At 47.4% G+C, this 13,747-nt stretch overlaps 1 protein-coding gene across 1 annotated transcript in view; it reads right to left on the bottom strand.

The window, feature by feature from the left end:
* Positions 1–1,259: 1,259 nt before the first annotated feature.
* LOC149358206 (uncharacterized) overlaps positions 1,260–13,747 on the bottom strand; it is a 36,573-nt gene continuing 24,085 nt past the window's right edge. The window contains exons 6-10 of the mRNA XM_089570259.1: positions 12,738–12,848; positions 7,456–7,608; positions 5,144–5,332; positions 3,924–4,091; positions 1,260–1,480 (exon numbers count right to left, since the gene is read on the bottom strand). Of these exons, the coding sequence (XP_089426385.1) occupies positions 1,341–1,480; positions 3,924–4,091; positions 5,144–5,332; positions 7,456–7,608; positions 12,738–12,848 (761 nt within the window). The 3' untranslated portion in view covers positions 1,260–1,340. The remainder of the gene's footprint in view (positions 1,481–3,923; positions 4,092–5,143; positions 5,333–7,455; positions 7,609–12,737; positions 12,849–13,747) is intronic.

Here is a 13,747-nt window from a genome sequence, read left to right as displayed (position 1 = left end):
AGCCGTTCAAAGAAAAGCAGTCAGATTTATATTTAACAAATACAAAATAACCGATTTGCCTACTGAATTAATGAAAACTGAAGGAATAAAATCATTGCAGACCCGTGCAAAAGTGGCACGACTAAAACTCATGTTTCAACTAATAAATCGACATCTAAAACTCGACACTACTAAATATATTTCCCTTTCCGAAGCAAGATCAACGCGTCATAAACATTCGCATACATTAAGTGAGTATCATTTCCATACTAACTGCTTTAAAAATTCCTTTTTCCCACTAGCAATTCGAGAATGGAACAGCCTTGATCCATCTATTACTAACTGTTCATCATTGACAAAATTTAATATTGCAGTTGAGAGTATGTCCTGTTATTAGTTATTCATTCCTGGTTGCTTGCGTTCTGTTATTATTATACCCATGGTTATTTGTTTTTTTTATGTGTAAGTTTTTTTTTGTCAAACTATGCAGTGTTACTTAAACTAAACACCTATACTGTGTTAATGCCTTTGCAGTGTACGATTATAATATTTACTGTTTACTTATTGTCTGCGTATTATAACAACTAGCAATGTTTCAACATTTTGTTATTCTTTGTATAATACTACCGACATTAGCCTTATTTTATGCGTTATTTGATTGCTTTCGTCACAGCTCGGTTGTATTTTCGTTTTACCGTTCGTTGTTTTTCTTAACATGCTGACCAGTTGAATGTTCCAATTATGCTTGACCGCGTTCTGTTAACCTTACTAAGCCCTCCTGCCACAATCCCAATTGGGATTAGCAGTATTTGTAAATAAATAAATAAATAATTGTAGTTGGTCTAGAAAACTGGAAATTCTTCATGCGGCATATTTTTTCTTTCATTTCTTTAATTTTCAGTCTCTAGCCTCGTGCTTTTTAAAATACACTATCAGACGCACTGAGGGCATCATAAATAACTCACACTTCTGCAATGCTTATAAATAGTGCTCAGTATGCGCATGCTTGATTTTTGAATTTCTTTGCCTGCGTTACTTTTAAATGAACCGAGTCTAGGCATTAGAAAAAAGGCGAATAATAACAGTGCTGAGGTTGCAGGTTGATCGTAGTACTAACGATAGGAATTATACTCACACATTTACAAAAAAAGAACACAGGAAAAATGAGATTTTTGTTCTCCACGTGTACACCAAAGGATTTCATCGCTGTGGGCTTCATTCCACCCCAGATATATGAGTCGCAAAGACGGAATGAAAAGCTAGAAACATCAACATGCACACATTCTTGACGTCTGCGACAAATTTTTATTTTTCGCGTTAGAGCAAACACTTGCATGAGTCGCAAAACAGCTATGAGGCGCTCAGTTGTGGTGCCTTTCGGAGGGCTTCGAATGATGGCCGTTTGCGTGCTTCGGGTGATGGCCCGCCAGATGGTGAAGGGGTTGATGGTGATTGTGGTGGTGCCTTCCAAAGTTCGCTCGGACATCCTCCGGTACAGGTCCTGTAATAATTCAAGCACACGTGAGCAAAAAAGACATGCACATGCCGAAGAAAAAAAGGAAAACTTATGATCGGCTCCTTTGCCTAAAACGTACCGTCTTACGATATTCACCTCAATACGCATTAGCGCAGAGTGGCGGAGAGCAAAAGTATTGCTTCAGGTATACGCAAGACATTTGGTAACACATGTCAGGAATAAAAAAATTGCTGAGGCTCAGCTTGGCTAAGCCTTGGGAATGCGAAGCATCCCACGGCGACGGCGCGAGGTGGAGGCCGGCTCTCTCATCCGATGTCACGTGGTGTGACGTCACGGTGTCACGTGGTGTGACGTCACGGTGTCCCGTGGTGTTACGTCACGATGTCACGTGGTGTGACGGCTAGGGGTCCCACGGCGACGGCGCGAGGTGGAGGCCGGCGCTCTCATCCGATGTCACGTGGTGTGACGTCACGGTGTCACGTGGTTTCACGGCTAGGGGTCCCACGGCGACGGCGTGATTGGTAGCTCTAGCAATATGCTTCGCATAAAAAAAAATGGCTGAGGCTTAGCTAAGGTTAAGCCTAGTCAGATGCGAAGCATATTGGTGGCTAGGCTTGGTAATACATGGCTTTCCTTGGTTGACGTTCATCCCGCTCTTCATCGGTCTCTGTGGCACGCTGAAGCTTTCGCTTCTCGTTCAAATCAGCCCTGCTTCTAGGCGGCATCCCAACACCTGGCCGCCTCGTAAGTGCCCGGAGAGCGAGGCAAGCTCAGCTTTATACCGCGGCTGTAGCGTCACGTGGTCAGCTGCAGCGCCTCTGATGTGGAGCCTCCACCGCCGCGGCCGACCGCGCGAGCCGGCAGCCCATCTCTCCTCTGCTGTGACGTCATGTTGTCACGTGGTCAGCCGCCGCGCCTCTGATGTGGAGCCTCCACCGCCGCGACCGACCGCGCGAGCCGGCAGCCCATCTCTCCTCTGCTGTGACGTCATGTTGTCATGTGGCGTCACGTGGTCACGCTCAAGGTCAATGGTAGCTCCACCGCCGCGCTCGACGGGCTGTAGTGTAGCTCTAGTAATATGCTTCGCGTAAAAATCAGTGCGTATTTATAGTTATGAAGGGCTACGGGTGTGTGGCGGCCATACCAAAACAGCTCATTGACATGGATGCCTACACTATACAATGTAATTAACGTGATGTAATTGGCCGAAATATTTAAGGAATGTTTTTGTACCCGTTTCTCTTTTCAGTCTGACCGGCTTCAACTGCAGCACAGTGCGCCGTCACTCCCGCTTCAGCGGTGCACGCCCGATCACTTTTTGTATTTTATGTGAACAGTCTATAGACCTAGCTTTGCCCTGTTCTGTAATTCTAGCTATCGCTCCCTTCTGTACTTCTCCTCGCTATCCTCTCCCTGCCTCCTTTTGTTTCCGTGCGCCCCAGCTCGGGTGCTTAAGATAGTAAATAGCGATTGATGTGGCCGGCAGCATATTTTCCTTCCTTCTTGTATTTTTGTAATAATAAATACCTACTGCTATTATGGCTGCCAGTTCAGTTTAGCTTATTCATGCTATGTGACTACACTCGACCGACATGAACATGCAGAAAGAGGTCCCCAGTGACTGCATCTGGACAGCTTGCCATGTCCGCCGGAACGTATTGCAAGAAAACTAGCGAGGGCGGTGAAGTATTCATGGCAAATACTTCGAAATTAACGATTTTCCTGTTTTCCTTGACTCAAACCACTTTGCCTCCTCCTTCAATACCTGCAGTTGTCGATTAGAGACACCTGTCTAGTTACGTTTTCACCCGCTTCATCTACAGCCGCATACTGAGCGGCCACCTGAAAACGAACTGTGGACTTCATTTTTTATTCGTCGCCACAAATCAATAATCATGGCCTTAATCCACGGACATTATCGACTAAATTTTACTTCTGCCTCCTCGTCCACTCTCTCTAATCCCCTCTCTATATGCAGGATGGCCGACCGCACATTATGCTTGGTTAACCTCCTCTCCTTTAATTTATTCTTCCCTGAATTTGCACGATGACGATGATGATAATCGTGGATTTTTAATGACGCAAGGGCATTTTTGGCCAAACAGCGTCATGACACTAAGTGTTTCGCTCTACTCAAGGTGGAATCGAAGACACATTTTCTAAGCGTTTCCCCCCGCATAAACTAAGCAACAATTCAGGGGAAAGATTGTACCCACTTTATCACTGGTGGCTCAACGATTTGTCCCCAGCGTAACAGGGTTCGAACCCCGCACCTCTTGCATAAGAGGTGGACGCTGAACCAGACCACCAGTGCGGTCCGGCTTTGCATTAAGGAAGTGCGTTCTTTCATTTATCCCTTTTTCTGAAAGCATTTCATTTATCCCTTTTTGTCCCCGGGTGCAATGGAAGCGGTTACAATGAAGCAGTTCTGGCGCAGTCCCCCCAGCACCGCTGTATGTGCACTCACCGTGGATGCCCCGGGCGTGCTCGGCGCGGTTGATGAGTTCCTGAAGCTCGAGGCTTCGGTGCTGGAGTCGCAGCAGGCTGTCCCGGAAGTCGTCAAAGTCCGCCAGCATCCGGTGCAGCGTGTGCTCCGAGCAGAAGGACGACAACACCTCAGACAGCTGCTCCCGGCCTGCGCGCGAGCACGCAGAGATGAGTGGTGCAAGAGGAAACGGCCCATCACCGTGCGTTGGCGTCGTTGGGAAAGCGTTCCGAGTGAGAGCACGTCTATGCACGGCCTCTGAGGCTGTTGATGGCCTCGAGTCGTAGTTCATGGCATAGAGGACGCCGGCCGCTTGTAGCGCGGAAGAAAATGATAATGAGGGGCGATATTGCCGGAACACCTCGCTCCTTTTGATGCTTTTCGACTGAACTCGCTTCTTATTTGTCGCTGTGTTTGTGCTGTCTCATTGGTTTCGCCAGTGCGCGTGCTCTAGTCTACTCACAGGGTGCTCTTGTGTTGGAAAAGTTCCGTCGAAGCTTGTTTTTAATTCGATAGCTTTAGAAGCCTGATCGGGAAGAAAATGTGTCGTCGGAAGCCCAATCCACTGGTAGGGTGGAGGAAAGTGACGTCACTAGCCCGGAAAATTCCAGCTGGCTGATTGGCTGGAGGGAAGAGATGTCACTTCTGGCAAAGCGATCAGCAGCTGCTGATGCTACCGCACTGACAACACACAATAAAATTAGATGTCCCTGCTATTTTTTTAATGCTTAATGTGTGCCTGGATGATGATGCTTCAAGTGAATATGGGCGATCTATGCAAGCTTGACATGCATGAGCTAAACGAAAAAAAAAAATACAGGGACTTCATTAGTCGTTCTGCAGTCCTCAGTTCTTATTAGTAATAGTAAAAAAAAAGAAAGACAAGCATGTGAAACTAAAGAAATCAGGGGTCAGTGACACCTAAGGACGCCAGCACGCCACATTTTGGATCATTCAGATTTCTGAAGTCATCGTACAGGTGTACTAGCTTCATAAACCAAGAGCGATGATAGGTTTCTAGACAGCAGTATTCGTAATCTTGACGATATCTGGGTACAAAATGCGATGTTCAAAGAAGCACTGAAAACGCATGGTAAGAGGACACATTTCCAAGAGCCTAACCGCCACAGTTAGCAGCGCGAATCTTTGTTTCCGACCTAAGTTGTTCGGGCATGAAAATGAGGCAGGGCAGATGGGCTCACGTGTATGAGGGGCGCAGAGGCACCGCTCGCACTTGCTGGCTTCGGTGAAGTACGGCTGGCACCCGGCGCCGCAGACCAGTTGGGGGCACACGTCCGGGCATTCGCACACCAGGCAGCCGTGCTCGGCCTGGCGGAACTTGCAGTACGGCTCGCACACCGGAACCACGCACTGAATGGCCGCGTGCGGCGCTGCATGTGCACGGTATGGAAGCAGCAGCGCGATGAGCATAACGTGGTGTAGCACCTAAATTCGAAGCCACATACAGTGCGCACTGGTGTTTGGGAAGAAATGTCTGGAGTATGGCCTCAATATTGAGAAAGAATCTCCTCGAATCAGAAACAGGGGTTCTAGTACTTATACGCGTGAAAGGAAATTCATCTTGCACAACGGGCCTGACTGAAAATAACCCATGTATGTATGTATGTATGTATGTATGTATGTATGTATGTATGTATGTATGTATGTATGTATGTATGTATGTATGTATGTATGTATGTATGTATGTATGTATGTATGTATGTATGTATGTATGTATGTATGTATGTATGTATGTATGTATGTATGTATGTATGTATGTATGTATGTATGTATGTATGTATGGATGTATGTATGTATGTATGTATGTATGTATGTATGTATGTATGTATGTATGTATGTATGTATGTATGTATGTATGTATGTATGTATGTATGTATGTATGTATGTATGTATGTATGTATGTGTGTGTATAGGTATGCATGCCTTTGTGTGCGGGGTGGCGGTAAAAGACATTAGGTAGGTAAACAGAATTAAAGACCACCTGCACTGGGTTTTGCTCCGACGGAGATTATTAGTACGACGCTTCGACATGTCTTGTATCTATGCTGTTCAGCTTGACGGCATAACGATGGCTAATCGACAGGGCCGAGGGAGCTTACAGGGACTTTAAAGGTTCGAAAGCCACTTTTTGAGTTTCACAGGAATGGTCGCCGATCCACGCGGTGGCCCTCTCGTTGCGCCCCTTGTACAAGGGTACTGGAAAACGCTGTGCTTCACAGCATGCCATGGGTGGTTTTTATATCAAGCTCCATGACATTACCTGAACAGTGCAGTCATCGCCAGGTAGAAAAAAAAAGAGGACTGAAAAGCAGTGTGTAGCAGGTGTGACAGGTAATGAAAAGTAAGTCCGCTCTAGTTAGCAGTGAGGGAACAATAGACGCCGGTGGCTATTTATCGCCTGTAAGAAAGACATCGTGAAACATTGTCGCGGTGGTATATCTCGTAACATGCTGTCCTCAGCAAAGCCATTCTAGCAACTCTGTCGTGAGAAACCTCTGGAATGAGTCAAACCAATGTACGGTCACTTAATCGTAAAATGGCATGACAGCAGCTCTCCGTCTAGAAACACCTCTTTCCATCGACGTAAAAATTATTATACCAAGTTCCTTGCCAAATACATTCCTCAGCATGGCTAAATTCGCCATCTTCTCGCTGCTTTAGCGCGTATTGCTAATAACTTTAGAAATCGACAAAATATAGAATTGAAAAAAAAAAACACCTTGAGCGAAAGATTGGGGCACCAGCACAGAAGCTTTACAGCATGTTTTTTAGCAATAAGGTGAATCGGTCAGGTGACCTGTGACTACTTTCGTGTTTCTCCCTTGTTCTTATTGTTTTTTTTTTTCAATGAAAGAAGCTTACCGGACCTTTGCCCCTGTGGTAATGCAAATTTCATCGACATCCTGGATGGTGCGAAATGCTGCTGCTAGTCGAAGGGCTTAGTAAGCCTACGTGCGGTGTGTCTTGCGTGTGGTGTGCCTTAGGGTAGATGCGTGTGGTGTGTATTACGTTCATGCCGCTTCACTCACATTACCGCTGAGACCCTTTTGCTGAAAGTGTTGGAGAAGCCGGGTGCAGAAACAATCCTTGAGGATGGGGTGTGCAGAGGTGGGGTGTCGGTATAAGGATAGGGGTGTGGGAGGGTACGTGGACGTGCGTCTCGCACGCACGCATGGTGGTGCCGGATGCCACGGGAGCAGTAGGGAGTCATGGTGTGGGGTATAAGGGTTGGCGGGGTTGGTGGTGGTTGTGCGGCGGCGTCTACAGTGTTGTTGTATAGGGTGGCGTAATAAACAGCCATGGGGTGTGAGTTAGAGGTGTCGCGGTGTGGGTCAGAGGTGTTGGGATGGGGCTTAGAGGTGTCGGGGTATAGGGGTGTGGAGTGCGCGAACGACACCGGCGAGAACGACGATGAAGACGTAATATCTCCCAGCGACACTGATGCACCTGTCATTCTAAAGGTCGAAGCCGAAAACGCAGTTCTTCAACTCACGGTGTTGTCTAGGCTCCGTTCCGTCGGCGTGAGTCGCCGTGTGGTTGCCGGGCTTGTGCTCGTGCTTGTGCTCGTGCTTGTGCGCATCCTTGTGGTTAACCTTTTGGTGGTCCCTCCTACCACGATGCGTCCTCTCGTGGCTCTCGCGGCTGTCTGTGCGAGCAGGCAGCAACAACAGAGAGCGATGTCGGAACGAGCTCAGCCAGCAGAATTATTTAAATGCAGGTTCCAGTTCAGTATTATGAGCAGTCCGACTCTCTCAACCCCAAGTCATCCCCTGATCGGGTTTTTTTAAACGATCGCTTCTCTTTCTGTCTCACAGTCACATGTTTAACTTTTGTGACATCTCCCTTTTCCTGCACTGCGTCGCCCTCTCCCGTGACCTGAATCACGCATGATGAACCACTGGATCAGCTAGAAGCAGACAGAGTAAGAACAAACACCAGTGACTGAGGCTATCTACAGCAAGGATATATCATGAAGACTACCTCCGACCGATATAGCGAAGGCGTGGAAACAATGCCAGCACTACCTAGAATTAAAACTACCTTTCTTAATCGTCATCTAAAAGCTTGTCCATAATGACACATTTTGCATGCGGTAATCTTTTTTAACTTTTCATCACTCTTAGCTTTAATAATTAAAATGACAACTAACGACAACTAATTAAAACGGCCGTTGGAGAGCTGCATGGCTATAGTCGTAAAGTTTGTCGTGTGTCTGACACAGTTATGCATGGTCTCCTTGAGTGGACAAGGTGAGGATTTACAAGGCATTCAATATGTTTTCAGACGAACGATTTATTACAATGCATGACAGTTTATCGTCCAGTGCATGTATTGTGTTCTTTCTTCTTTCGCTGCCGTCGCAGCATTTTTCCTCACTTTGCAGTTCGGTGAAAATTTCGTGCCGCCACTTACATTCATGCCATGTTGTGCAAATGCGATTATTTTCATACTAACGGCATGTTTTTTGTTTTTTTTTTTGCTGATAGTGGATTTCAGAAAGTGCGCTGAACATAGGAGTAAGCTCGTTGTTGGCACAAGTATTTTTTGTTCACCAACGATGTCCACTGCCGATGTAACTCAGGGCCGACGGGAAAATGGCGAACAGAATTGGACAGGGACACTTCAGCTCCGCCTTAACGGTATGACGCGATAGGTTTAGTGGGGTAACAGCCGTATGTGCGGAATTGGTCATTCTCTACTTAACATTCATAGATCGCTGGGAGTCCTCATACCCCTCCTGGCGCAGTGGTGCAGCGGTTAATCGATGGTCTTGCTATGGCAGGTGCGGCCATCGGTATAGGTCTAGTGCGAACCAGATTGCTCTTCCCGAGCAGCCTCTTGCGACCAGTCATTAGTTTAGCTGCCACCTGCCACGGTGGTCAGTTTACTCACAATAAGGTCACGTGACCTGGGATTCTTCTCCGGGATTTTTTTATTACAGCGCCGACACCCACGCCGGATTTTCTGCTCAGTGGGAGGCTTAAAGATGCAGTGAAGAGGAATCTGAACTCTTCTTTTTGCCGCGGGAACTCGATCTACACGTTCCGAGCATTCTTAGAAACTTCGATTTATTGCCCTGTGTGGCCGATTTCCCTAATTAAATTGGATTAACGTCCGGCTCCCGCCTTTTTTTTTTTTTTTTGAATTCTCCCCGTACGGTGGGCAGAGTCGACCAACGCGTGGAGTGCCTTTCAGCCAGCTCCGTGGAGGCTTGCCGCTCTTCCATCGGCGGAGTAATACGTAGTAATCCGTAGTAGCAAATAGCCCGCGCGTATTTTTATTTCTGCAGGCTTATTTTGCGGCTATATTATCTGCGAATGAAACTATTTATTCACGGAAACCTAAAAAACTAAATAAAGAGAAAGCAAAGCCTCCACGGAGCTGGCTGAAAGGCACTCCACGCGTTGGTCGACTCCACCCACCGCACGGGGAGAATTAAAAAAAAAAAAGGTGGGAGCCGGACGTTAATCAGATTTAATTAGGGAAAACGGCCACACAGGGCAATAAACCGAAGTTTCTAAGAATGCTGGGAATGTGTAGATCGAGTTCCCGCGGCAAAAAGGCGAGTTCCGATTCCTCTTCACAGCACCTTTAAAATCTATCGCGTTAATGGACATTGCGGGCGCACTGAGACCTCGGCATAACCATGTGCGCCTATCACACTGGCGAAATCTCACCCCGCCCCCATTTTCATTATTTTCACGAGTGTAGGTGGTAAAATAAAGAGGTCTCTTGAGGCTATGTGCTAGTTCACCACCGGCATATGCTAGCATAGCTATGAAGCATCTCCCAATTTTCTCTAGGTTAGGCATGACAGAGCTTTAAGGCCGAAGCGTTCTCCGTATTATTATGGCCGCGAGCGTATAGCTCGAATTCGCCGAGCCCGAATGAAGAATTTCTTTGTGCTTCATCGCAAAAACCACGCTCTGTTCAAAAATAGCACGAACATTTCCTGGCACATGTGTTATTAAAGGGTGCAGAATACTATTGCTTGGGATAGGAAACATTCAGACCAAGTACGATGTGCTTTTCTTCGATACGTGACTATGCGGCACTGCCTGAATAGGACGAACACACCAGCAAAGCATTAAAGCCGCGACAGCTAGAGTATACCGCCCTTAATTTTCATTTTTTTTTATTTTCTGAAACTCCGAGTAGGCGGACCATATTCTTGTCGCAGTCTCATTTGGAGCCTAAGCACGCTATCGAGAAATTGTGTTTTGTCGAGAAGTGCTCAAACTTCAAGAAAACTCATTTCCAATCCCAGCGCCCATACGCAGAGCCCATAGCTCGACCGCCGCACAAGCCAGCGAGAGGGGAAAAGGTCCCCTCCTCTGCGCTACGGCGCCGTTCTTCCTCTCCCATAAAATCTGTCTATAGACCTTATGCAAAATTGCTGCAATCTATCAGAGAAAAGAAGAACCAGTGGAAAGCCGCCATGTTGAAGGATGACAGAAGCTCGTTCCGCCTCTGCTCTCTGGATTTAGGCGTGCCCTGCGTTAGCTTCCATACTGCTGTGCTGGCTCGAAAATCTTATTTACTGTCACTTGAGCCTGTAAACATGACTGAATGGTCAGTCGAGGTATTTCTGCTGCCCAAGTTTCGAAGTGACTTCGCAGACACTTACTACGCGTCCAAACCACTTTCCGAACGCCACCGAGTACGGAGCTACAAGTTTTTCACGGAGTTCTACGTCAGTTTGCCGACGCTGAACACCAAGAAATGTACGAAGCAAGTGTAATTTTCGTTTACGGCTAAAAATGTGCGCATTGCGGTCTAGTTTGAGTCAGTTTTTATTTGGTTCGATACTTTTTGCGGACGGGTGTGCCGCTTGAATTGCTGTTGTTGTGGTAGCGTTTTCTGTGTGTTGCGTCGGCGCCGAAAGCAAACGATAGTAAACTTCAGGCTCATGTTGGTAGTGTCGAAAAAAAGTGGCCTCTCAACATGCGACGCTTTTCATTTTCCTTGAAAAGTTCATACAGCATTTGTTTGTTTGCCCTAGTGCCCTAGACAGAGAGAGAAAACACTATTATTATTACCGGGCACATAGACCCCTAGGTCCCCGTTTGACCTCACTACACAAGTGCTTACCATTCTTGGACTATCGCCATTAAAAACAAGTAGCCCGTGAATGCAGCAGTGTCTATGATTTTACCACGACGAGCAAGCAGTTGTGCACTGATATTTTTGGAGGATTCTACACGCGTTATGCATTCCCGCTACTAGTTGGAACTATGGTACCGCTTGAACGGCTTCCCTTACGGTTCTTTTTTTTTTTTTACGCAGCACACGGTTTCGTGGAAACCGGCCGGTAAAGTGAAATCGCTACACGCATACAAGCCGTCGCTCCACAAAATAGGCACCTTTCCCTGGTCTAACTGAAACGATTGACTGACTTGCAGAGCGCAAACGTTCCGTGCCACGGGCACTTGACCCTTGCTAGGGTTTCCGTCGAAACAAATATTCGCACTAAAAACTAACGCGTGTAACCGCTGCGGCGGATAACGCTAGGAGCGACGGTTCTCACAAAGCGCGACCCGTACCTGTACTCTCTTGCGAGACCGATAATCGCAGCACTTCACGGGCAATCGCAGGAGAAAAACAGCTTTTGTGTGATATTTTATTCGTGCCTACAAAGCTTATTTCAAATTTCATTTGCTACATTGCGATAACGAAATGTGTTGCGCGATGTCTCGACATGTAGCGACGGTTCTGCAACATTTGTGCCGCGGATGTCGGGGATCGCAGTCCAAAAATACAAGTGCGCTCACATCAAGCGCTCTTGCCTTTTTTTTCCTTGGGCGTCTCTGTGACCCTTCTGCGTACAGCAAGGCACTGAGCAATATGTGGGCATATTGAGGACGGTGAAACTCGAGCGCGCGCGACAAGCGTGTACCAGTACGTGCTGTGAATCCGGCGGCTATCCTCCAACATGGCGGATCGCGCGCGGCGACCGCTAGATGGCAGTGCATTTCGCATAAGGTCTATAGATCTTTCTATCGGGCAAGGAGGATGTAGAGACGCCCCCTCTCTGGGCTGTTGCAAACCGGTTCCGTTGCCGCTTCCACCGCGCTAGCGTGGGGTGCAAACAACCCAGCGAGCAATTTGGCGACGCCCAGGGAGCGTTCGCTTGAAACGCCAATGTATCAACTGAACTCTTGACGCTGTCGCGTTAAAGGCCTAGTCGGCGTGGGCGTTTTGAGCGAAAAATCATGAGCGTGGCTCTTGCAGGTGGTCCCCAGAGAGCAACCTAGGAGGCAGGTGGGCCGCCTAGGTCACGTGACCATGCGGTGTCATCACAACCTGCCCACCGGATAGCAAGCAAACTGCCCGCCGTGGTAGGTGGCGGTTATATTAATGACTGATCACTCAGGAGGACCAACCTGGGTCCCACAAAGCCCAGGGAGCCCCTGCCATCACAGTGCAGTGGTGCATCGCTTAACCGCTGCACCACTGCGCCTGGAGGGGCATGAGGAGTCCCAGGGACCTATGATGTTAAGCAGAGAACGACCTTCTGCATATATGGAAGTTAGCCCATTACGCTATCGCGTCATATGCTTAGGGCGGAGCTTAAGTGCCCCTCCAGTTTTTTTTTGTTTGTTTGGGGGGAGGGTGGGGGTTCAGCAGTGGATAGCATGTTTGGAGGGTAATTTGGCAGCTATTCGGAAATCAGATGAAATAATTCGTCGGCACTAAACATCGCATTAAACTGCGCCTGCTGCTGTACAAACGGCATTGACGCATTTCTTCATGAGGAAAATGCCTGCCTCTTACTGGACTCGTTGCTCTCCTCGGAGCTCTCCTTCTTCGCTGTGGTGTTCCTCTTGCCGACCGAGTGCGACTTGGGGGCCTTTGTTCTGTTTCCTTTCTTCTTGGACCCGGCCTCTGCGGAGAAAATGAAGAAACTCAGGTTCAGCTCCAACAAAACGATCCTCGCAACTTCATTCCTGCGTGTTATTAAAGAAAGAAAAAACGCGAGGTCATTTCATCGCTAACACAATCACATCCACCACAACCATCCTTGTTATGCGCAACGCACGCAAAATTCCGCCCCGTGACCTCTTAATATTCGTGTTCGATGCCGGCTGAGTGCACGTTGCTCTAAGATAAGGACTGACATTTGTTGCAAATCGACTAAGTCTTACATTCTAGGTTGCAATGCTCAGCATGAGTGAAAAGAAAATAAAGAAAGCTATTTTGTCTCCTGGTGGACACGAAGCCTTTTCGGAGTAGTGCTGGCTCATAATATTTCTTGAATTTTTTTTTTCTTTACAGCTTTATTCATGCAAGTGCTTCCTTACAGCATACCTCTGTAGTAGTTATCGCATACCGTGGTGTTTTCATGAGTGTATCTCAAATCTATGCACCAAGAGGTAGCACGGCGAAATAGAGATGGCATCTCTAGCTATTTTCATGGTAACCGTACTCAGGACAATTTTTTTGGTTTATAGGCGTTTAACATCCCAAAGTGACTCAGACTGCGAGAGACGTCGTAGTGAAGGGCTCCGGAAATTTCGACCACCTGGAGTTCTTTAACGTGCACTGACATCGCACAGTACACATGTCTCAGGACAGTGAGGTGGCCCGTGTGCAAAGCCGTGCCAGTGAGTAAGAAACATCGAGCCAGCTTTTCAGATGACATTCATATCCAATCCAGATCTAATCAAGATGACATTCCTAGATATTTCCTTGACAGGCGGCCTGGGACCTTTCAAACTGGTTCGCATGTAACTCAGCACAATAGTGGGTTCCCGCTGACTTCTATATGAGGTTGCTCTATGTAT

The sequence above is a fragment of the Amblyomma mixtum genome, chromosome 2 (assembly GCF_055824585.1).
Source record: "Amblyomma mixtum isolate Tamu chromosome 2, ASM5582458v1, whole genome shotgun sequence".
NCBI lineage: Eukaryota > Metazoa > Arthropoda > Arachnida > Ixodida > Ixodidae > Amblyomma > Amblyomma mixtum.
The sequence above is the reverse complement of the archived record's forward strand: the minus strand, read 5'-3'. Positions and strand labels throughout refer to the sequence as shown.